Here is a 10,028-nt window from a genome sequence, read left to right on the forward strand (position 1 = left end):
GTGGAGAAAATGGGCTTTTGTGCAGAACTGACCTGTAGGTTAGAAAAGGAGGCAGGGTCTTGAGCCAAATGTCACATGTCAGGCACAACTGAACTGTTATTTTTTTGTTGTTGTTGGGTTTTTTGAAATAAACTATACACACATTAACATTTTTGGGGAGGCTCTTTGGAAGCATACATGCAAGTCAGAGGTGTACAGGTCTCCGTGACGGAGCCACTGTTTCTGATTTAACAGTTCAGACTACTCTAATTCTGCAGCAGGATGGATTAAATTATTCCAGCTGGACAGTTGCTTCTCATAGGCTGTCTATCTGACAGTCCTGCTTCTAAAAATATCAGAGGTTGGATTTGCAACGCTGATCTCTGATAAGTAATCCTCTGCTATCACTAGAAGTTCTCAACTCACAGAATATGACGGCAGTTAAAGAAGTCGCAGTAGTAGGAGAAGGCTAGTATTTCAGAATTTCCAGCCTTCCCCTTTGAATTCCCATTTTCTTGTATTTAGTTGGTTTTCTTGGCGGCTTGTGGCAGCAGCAAAAGTAAATCCCAGTTTGTAACTGTGTACAGTTTGCAGCATGTATTCATTTCTCTGCACAGAATTCTGGCTTTCATTTTACTTCCTATGTAGCAGATGAAATCCTTGTGTGTTTACCTCAATGGGCTTTCGAAGGGTGGCTTGGTGGGCGGAGAAGTCGTCTATTTTTTCATGTGTTGTGGGCTATGGTCTTCTGTTTGAATATCTTCAGCTACAGAGTTTGTGAAAAGTGCATAACCCCAAATAATTAAGCTCCTTGCCTTTCTGCCTTTACATTGATAAGGCTCCTATAATGTACAGCCATAAAGTGGCTGGAGGTCTCCTGTAGCACATTTTTAATTCTTCTGCTTAGGGAAAAAAAAAAGAAGGTATAGGATTTTATGATGTTGCCACGTGGTAAAGTTAATTTTCACCATGAACCTTTGGGAGATTGTTACCTTTGTATTTTAACAAGGTAGACATTGCCTTAACTCTGGTAAATTCTGCTGTATTTTGCCCTGCTGCTGTCTGAAAAGAAGATGGTCTTTCTCATTAAATGATATGCATTCTGAAGCATTAAAAACTGTTTTACATAGACGCATTAGGCAGCAGACACAATGATTGGTGTCTTAGTTGGGGACTTTGCTTGAGCCAAGATTTTTTTAAATCATTATAATACAGTAGGATGCTTATGCAAAGAGTAGGGAATTAAACACACTCAAGTACGTATCAGCGGGACAAGTAATGCTCGACTTATTTATTTAAGCATTCCAAAGCCTGCTTTTCTTTCCACGTTAGCAGTGCCAAACATATTGATGATAATCTGATGCACAGTTTTAGAGCCTTTACACTCAAACTATTTAAGCATCAGTTCAGTTATTCTGCTTACTAAAGTAATAATTAGGGGCTAAAAGGTAACCAGATTATTGTAGAGATCTCTCTTGACAGCCTTTAACACCTAGTTAAATGTTAAAGCCTGGAAATTACAAGCCTCTCAGTATCATTCAGACCACACCATATTTTTAAGCAATTTGCTATTTCTGGATTTTTAAAAAAAATTTTTTTTTTCATGCCATGGTACCACTCCAGTGTTCTCTAGCTTGCTCTGAGCACCTGCCCGCTTGCAGAACGAGTTCATTAGGCAAAAAAAGTCCCTAAGAACAAACTTCTTGCTTGACATGGATGTTAGGTGGGATTTCCAGGAATTTTGCAGCTGATTGGAGATACACTGGGGCTCTTTAAATGCTTCTGCCTTGCCTACACTTGGATTTAATGCGTGAGCTAATCTAATAGTTTGCCAGTGTTGTGAGGAAGAGGTACCGCTCTCTCCTCTGACCTCTCCCCACACGCCCCTACTCTCTGCAATGTGCTGACTTCAACGTGCATTGGAGCCCCCCATGAAAATGAGGGGACAGTGATGGATGGGAGTGGAGGGAAGGAGGAGTAGGAGTGAGGTGATTGTGATCTACTGGAATCTGTCACACTTCCACATCAGAACAGAGGTTTCAATAAAGCCCATAGCGGGTTTTTCCAACACAAATAAGCACTGCAGTAACAAGGCAGTGTCCTGGGAGTTAGCATGCAATTAGCAGTCAGTGCTATCCCGCAATGATTTTTCTCTGGTTGTCTGCACCTGCTAGATCCTAACCCAGAAAATAGTCACTGCTGTTCTTACCTGCACGAGCTATATTAGACTAATGCACTTATGCAGTTATCTTTCTTTATCCCATCTCCTCTGAGAGCATTATCCAATGCAGAAGTGATAGTAATTAGCAGCAGCAGACTTGAAAGCATATGTTACATTATGAAGACATGTACTGTATCAAAAAGTCAGCTAGCCTGTCTAGTTTTCTTACTGTAGTTGCTGGGAACTGGAGACATTACATCTTCCAGTACTGAAAGCTTATCAAAAATCACTTATTTATACAGACAGCACTTGTATGGGTGGATGTATATTCTGAGAATACTGTCAGCTGCTGTCCTTCACTGAAAATTTGCACCCATGCTATTCAGCATGATTGATTTGAATCTGTGCTTGTACTTTGGAAACAGTATAGGTTCTATAAATCACAGAATCATAGAATGCTTTGGTTTGGAAGGCACCTTACAGATCATCTAGTTCCCACTCCCCTGCCAGGGGCAGGGACACCTTCCACTAGACTGGATTGCTCAAAGCCTCATCCAGCAGCCTCACCACTCTCGCCATGAAGAATTTGTTTCTTCTGTCTAATCTGAATCTACCCGCTTTCAGTTTAAAGCCCTTACCTCTTGTCCTGTTGCTACCGGCCCTTGTAAGAAGTCCCTCTCCAGCTTTGTTGTAGCCCCTTCAGGTACTGAAAGGCTGTGATAAGGTCTCCCCAGAGCCTTCTCTTCTCCAGGCTGAAAATCCCTGACTCTCTCAGCCTGTTCCCACGGGAGGGGTGCTCCAGCCCTTGGAGCACCTTCACGGGCTTCCTCTGGTCTCAATCCAATGGGTCCACGTCCTTTTTATGTTGGGGGCCTCAGAGCTGGACACAGTACTGCAGGTGGGGTCTCGTGAGGCTGCTCCTATCTGTCTATAGAGGGCCACATCAGCTTAGTCGTCCGAGTTGGGTGGCCTGTAGCAGACCCCCACTATAATGTCACCTGTTCCTGCCTTCCCTTTAATCCTGACCCATAGGCTCTCAGTCGGCTCCTTAAATAAGACTTAACTGTGGAGATGCAGGTTCAAATTAGTAATTAATACTTGACCTTACTGGAACTTTCTTGTCCAGCTGCCCAAAATGGTTATCTAAAACTCTGAAAAACACATCCTCAAAGGACAGAATTGATCTTGTCATCTGAAATGGAGGAGTCTAGTCTAAGCTACTTCGGCTGTTGTTTGTCTCTGCTCTGTTGTCAAGGGAGATACATGTCCACAAAGTGATTTTTCCTGTCCTAAGAGATGCATCTCTGCCTATCAGGAATGATCATCATCTGAAGACACTAATCTCTTTCTACTCACTGCAGGAGGAATTCAGATAACTAGCTGACTCCTGCATATGCTGTGGATCCAGCTGTGCATGACTGACTGCCAGCGGTTTCCACTTAGCTAGGTTTTCTGCTTTTATTAAGAAGAACTTGAGGTCTCTGTTAGCAAATAATACTGAATGTTAATAGTACTTCAAAACTACATTTAAAACCAGAACAGCCTAAGTTAAGTTTGAACATTAAGTAATGCAAAACAATGCTCTACATTTTTATTTTTTGTTATACTTTGAGTTTATAACTTAGAAACTCTCTTGAAAGTATCTGAAATTATGCTGATGCATCATACCAGGTATGTTTCAACCAGATTTTTCCTTTCTTGTTCAAATGCTTTCTTTTGAATATTGCTCTTCTGTAAGTCCAACTAGCAAATCAAAGACCTTATTTACTACAGCATACTTAACTTTCAGCTCTTAAAGGAGTAATACATTACATGTTCACTTATTGTAGAATATAAGGAAGGCAACCAGAAGTCAGTTGTGTGAGACATGAATAATTTCATGAAAAAGCTGCCACTGGCTATATTATACATCTATGTAGCTTATGAAACAAAGCAAATGATCACCATCAATTATAATACCATCATTTGACAACTCTGCAATTAATTTCCTACTCTTAAATAACTGCTGTCGCGTAGTGCCAAAGAAAATGCCATGCATTAACTGACTCATCACCACAGTCTGTGATAGATAGCGCAGATGGTAATTTGATTACTCATCTCCAAGAAAATAAGTGCTTTATTATGAAAAACTATCCTTTTTGGTCTTCTGAAAGAACTAAAAATGGATACCTTGAGTATGTTTTAAATAATTCCTACAGTAAAACAGTTATTCTGAAGCAGTATTCTGATTTTTAAGATTTGTGGAGTAGCGTTGGATGCCAGATAGCTCACAGACATGGCACAAGCAGATGAAGGATGGGCTACTGCAAAACCTGTGCATTTCCCCTCTGTAAAAATGCTTCTACATAAGAAGAATGGAAAGATTCTGCTTTAGCTACCAGAGAGTCTGCAAACTTTACTATACACCTTGAAAAAGTGCTCCATACACAAGACTAAAATATTTACCCAGCAAGAGTAATGGGCTACCCTGCAGTAGCTATCAAGATAATTAAATTATGGCATTTGCATTAAACACTTACAGACATGTGTTTAACATACAAAGCAAGTACCACTTCTGCCAGGGTTTACTTGTGGAGTTAACTTTACTTCTTGAGCCGAACAACAGGCTTCTGTGGAACCATCTCTGACATTAAGTATCACCTTATTTTTACATGAAGCAAAGGCAGAATGATCCTCAGAGCGTTATACACCAGCGAGTAGCAAATGTAGCACTTTTGTAAGAACTTGAAGCACGTTCAGTATTACTTTGTTGTTACCTTGTGTTTGCATTTACTGAGGATATAAAGGATCCATCCAAAGATACTTGATAACTTTTAAGTAGTGCATGGAAGAGTGTAGGGTGTCCATGCATACGATAAATACAGCGGTTGCCGTTTTAGAGATGTCATGCAATTTGCAGTGCATAGGCAAGAAAAAAACCCCAAACAAATTCCCTGATTTTCAGAGTAGATCAAGGGAAACAAATGTTATGAGTACAAATTAGTTTGCAAATGCCTTCAGGCAGCAATGGAAAGTGAGTAATTCGTACTGGTTCATGTGTAACTCCAAATGCATTGACATACCTCCCCGGAGAAAGCCTGTCCGTTGAGTAGGTGCTCTGACCCCTGGCTGTCTTCACTTCCAAAGTGTAACCGGATTTCCTCTAAGCGGTGACTGTACGTCATCGGTCCTCCAGAGATGTTGACCAAATGCTCTTTGTCTAATCGCAGAGATACATGTCTCCCTGTATTATACATCGTCCCACTGACCTAAAAAAAAATGGAGGAGAAAACAAAAGGCATTTCTTCAAAATAATTTGCAAATCCTAGAAACCAGTTATGTGTACTTCAGGATTTTGGTGTTTGCACACCTTCATTTAAATGTAGCAATACATCTTATTGTTGTGAGATGAAATGCACAACCTGAGGTTATACTTCAACTACTGCTTTGAATCTTATACTGTATATTCAAATATTTTGCTAAATCCATATGTACATATTTTAGCCAGGGGCACATGGTTAACACAGTGAATAGGATTATTATACTTCTAAATAAGTAGGATTTTAGAATATTTTTTATGCAAGGTCTGAATAGCGGCTTCATTACAAAACTTCTGCACTGAAAATGGGAACATTTCAGCTGACATAAATTATTTAAGTACACTTGAACAAATCTGAAATTTAACTCATTTTTTTTTCCTTTAATATTTATAACAAAGTTATCCAAAAGTAAAGGTGCTGCAAAAAGCAGAGATATAATTATTCATAAATAGGGAGCCCTAGTCCTACTGGAGCTGCAGGTAAAAACTTTCATTGTCCTCCTCTGCAAGTCTCTTTGTTTTGTTATGAATATTTTATGTTTACAATTGCCACATATTTTAGCCATAGCAGTACAGAATTAATTAAAATCTAAATGTTTTACGTTTACACTTGAGAGATATTTTAGCCATAGTAGCACAGAATTAATTACAATTTGATCATATATCTCCAGTTCCTAGTACACTTCAAATAGTTGTAATGTTCCTCAAGATTCATCTTTATTTTTAAAAAGATGGAATATTGTGCTTAATTTGCAAACTGATTTAAAGCTGCTGTAATGACAAAGAAAATGAGTGTGGAAATTTTTCATATGGAATATAATTCTGTCATAATTTCCACTGCTATATGAAAAGTTCCTATAGCAAGAGGTTCCTTAATTTATGCCATTAGAAAGTGAAATATGTCATTTTGAGTTAAAGTAGAATTGTGATTTGTTTAAAAACATTCTGCATGGATACAAATGATACACTTGAATAACATTCATTTACTTTAAGAAGTGCAAGTGTAGCAATAATATGCTTTGTTGCACTTCAATTTAAATTTGGAGACATGACTATTATGCATTATATCCTATACTACATCAGTACTATAGTAATTAACATTGCTGCAGTGTCATTTTATCTGTAATACTAATTACTGAGTTTAAATGACCTGTTTTCTTGCACAGTACGTTGTAAAAAGTTACACTGAACAGACTGTGCAGTAGAACTAAATGGATGAGATGAAACAGCTTTTGATTGTTGTGGTTTTTTGAACTTTGATACAGATGTTCCATTCTTTTGTGTTTATTTCAATTCAAAACAAGCAGTAATAAATTTCTTACAAAAAGTAATAAACACAAATATTCCTATTAATTGCAAATAAAGCACAATGATCTTATTTATAAACGTGCCTTAGTTTTTCTGCTTGACTTTGCATGCGTAATAATTAAATACCAAGTTCAGTTTAATAGGTGGAAGAAGGTCAGTTTATTGAATTCAGTTTCAGTGCACTGCATATAAATGACATAAAATTGCTAATCATAAGTAACAAATGTAGTTTAAAAACAAATAGGGGAAAATGGTTTAAAGCCTCTTATTCACATTTGGAAACTCATGCTTCACCGCACACTCAGTTAAATTTAGCAACTATGCAAAATATTCAGAATCCATTTTCTTACTTCAATTGGTACAAATCTCAAATTAGGTTACCATTATTTTCTCTCTCAAGGAAAAATGACCCAAATAACCCCTAATATGAATCAAATAACTGTAGAGCAGAGAGGGGAAATGATAAGAGTCATATTCATGAACAGGAGTAACAATTGTCTTTCTCATTTCTCCCTCATATAAATGCAGTGCTTGTCATGAGACTGTATGGCCTGTTTTAAAACAGCTTTCCCTCCGTAGCTGCAGGTGAAGAATATCAGTAACGCAGCGAAGTATCTGGCCTGCCTCATTTCTGACCTGCAGCGAGGGAGACACGCTTGAAATGCGACTGTAAACATCTCCTGCACGGGCACACACACTTGTCACCAGGAAGGACAAAATCCAAGACCTTCAATATAAGGAATACAAGGTCTTGCCCTCTTACCTGCTGCCTTAGGTGTAAGTGAAGCACTAGTATTCTCGTTGTGAGTGTGTACCCGAGGGAAGAGTAGCCACATAGACTGGTCTAGATTCAGGACCACGTTAGACTTGACATGCCCATCCCCATGCCCACTTCTTGAGGGTGTCAACATATGGCACCATTACTGGCAACTTCTAACAGACACTTTTATGGGCACTTGCTTTCTACAAGAAGAATCCAAGTGCGTTATGTTTGTCATCTACTCAGATTGCATATGAATGAAAGATTGAAATATTTAGGATCCTGTTTTTTAAAATTTCTGGAGACTTTTAGACTTACCAAGATTGTATAGTAGGCTGTACTTGATTATGGGAAGTTTCACCGTAACGCTATCCGTAATTCTTTATCGCGGTCCAGAATATTGTCTATTTTATAAACAAACCCAATATCTTACCACCTTTAAAAGTGCATTTCAAGTATAACTATTTACAGTCATAGGACATAGTATCATATAAGCAAAATCACCTTCTGTTAGCAGGTTTGAAGTGCTCAAATGCTTTATACTCGGTAGGAAAGTGTCATGCAAAAACCAATGTAAGGAGAGAAAGTTGGCTTCCACTGTTTTCAGTAGAAAACAATGCATTGTCTTTTTAATATGTGTAGTTTTAACTGCTGCTGAAGAAGAAGGTGGTTCTGATCTTACTACATAAACCTACTGATAAAAGAAAGATTTTCCATGTTTTATGGTACTGAGCCTTTAAGGTGATGATGCACTCTTGTTTTAGAACATCAAACTGTGCTGGTTTTGTGGAAAGCAAAGTTGCACGTGGTCTTGTAACAGGGCACAGGCACAGAAGTTAAAGAAGGAGGTATTCTCTGTATGTTGTACCTTCTCCTGCAGGATAAACAGTATGCAGACAGGGGCACCTTACGGTAAAGATGTTGACTCCTCCTGGTAGAGTCAACAATATCTGCTACTCCAGAAAGCACAGTATTTATTTTTTATACCGTTCTGTGGATTGGATAAAATGTTATAGGGTCGTTTAAAAGGATAATATAAAAGGTCTGTTAAGATTTATACGACTATTTCCTTAATGTGTCAGACTAATCTTTGGTGCTAAGTCCTTCACAGTGATGGCCTTTGTGTTGTTACTTGCTCTGCTATTAAATAACCCTTTTGTTCTGTGTTTCTGTTTTGACTTGAATGTTATATAAAGATGAAAACATAGCAAACAAGCTTAGGGAAAAAAAGAGCAATGAATCTTGCCCTCCTGTTTTTCACATGCACTAGAAATAAGACTCTAGGAACAAAAACATTCATTAAAATGTCAGTAAAAGCCTGTCTGAGAAAACAGCAAAGTCCAACATTGTCAAAGTTAACGAGCATACCACTTTTTTGTTGACCCCATATTCCTCATATATTAAGAAATGTTTCCATACAGGTAATTTTACCTGTGGCAAAACCCCCAAGTAGAACAGAGCATGTTGATGGGCTTAACTTAAACCTTAACTGTGGTTCAACTTTGGTAGACTTTAATTAAATTATTAACATATTCCTGATGTAGTTATTTTCTATTTAATCTCATTCATTTTAATTCTGGCTGCATAGAGCTTTGTGCACATAATTCCCCAGCAGCATTGTTCTCTCTCTTTATCTTGATGGAAGACAGCCACACAGGCACACGCTGCTGATGTATTCTATACTGCATTTGTAGGTACGATCTGAATACTCATGTGGTATCTGCGTGTAACTTGCTGGTCCTGTGATCTTCAAAAAAGTCCCACTTCTTCCCTTTGAAAGGTGGAACACAAGGAAAGTCAATAAAAACGCAAACCTAATAAACACCAACTCTTTGAGGCATGTTTATCTTGAAACTCTACAGACCTTTATGACCATGAGGAAAAAAACCCCAAACAATCCCAAAACCTTTTTTTCTAATGATATTCTTTAATCTTGCGTTAGTGGAAGCGTTTTTTGCATGTCCTACTTAACTGTGTATATTGTTCGTTTCCTCTTCTCTTCCACAACTAGTCCTGCACTAAATATTTTTCAGAACTTCCCTTGTGGTCTACATCTTTCCATTACAGTCTGTGGTAAAATAGCCTTCAGAGCCCTGAGCAGAAGTGACAGAAAGAGAAGCCTTTCAGGGCGAAGCCGTTCTAGAGATGTAAGCAGGGAACGCGAGAGGAAAGGAGAAGGAGCTGAGATGGATCCTCTGCCTTTCACCCCCGTGCTACCTTAACCGTTCATGGTCACCTGTCTTCAAGGGCTACCGCAGGCTCTCTGCTTCCCAGGAGCCTTTACAAAATAGCGAGAGTGCATTTTGGATTTATTCAGGTAAGAGTGGCCTGAAGATTAGTTCCAAGAACATTTTTAAACTTGTATCAGTACCTGCCAGTGGAGCAGCACTGAATATAAGGAAGCAAGAAAATCAATCGTGCATGGCTGCCTGCTGCGGTGTCCTTGGATCTTATCTGCGATATTAGATGTTCCTTTCTTTAGGATGAAAATAGTTACAGTCCAAAGAAGGCCTAGTACTGTG

General features: G+C 38.6%; 1 protein-coding gene across 1 annotated transcript in view; it reads right to left on the reverse strand.

The window, feature by feature from the left end:
• The window catches only part of CA10 (carbonic anhydrase X), a 50,033-nt gene that overhangs the window by 37,947 nt on the left and 2,058 nt on the right, over positions 1-10,028 (reverse strand). The window contains exons 3-5 of the mRNA XM_010161082.1: positions 6,873-6,905; positions 6,702-6,713; positions 5,203-5,388 (exon numbers count right to left, since the gene is read on the reverse strand). Coding sequence (XP_010159384.1) covers positions 5,203-5,388; positions 6,702-6,713; positions 6,873-6,905 — 231 coding nt within the window. The remainder of the gene's footprint in view (positions 1-5,202; positions 5,389-6,701; positions 6,714-6,872; positions 6,906-10,028) is intronic.

This window comes from Eurypyga helias, unplaced genomic scaffold (genome assembly GCF_000690775.1).
Source record: "Eurypyga helias isolate BGI_N326 unplaced genomic scaffold, ASM69077v1 scaffold8901, whole genome shotgun sequence".
Taxonomy (NCBI): Eukaryota; Metazoa; Chordata; class Aves; order Eurypygiformes; family Eurypygidae; genus Eurypyga; species Eurypyga helias.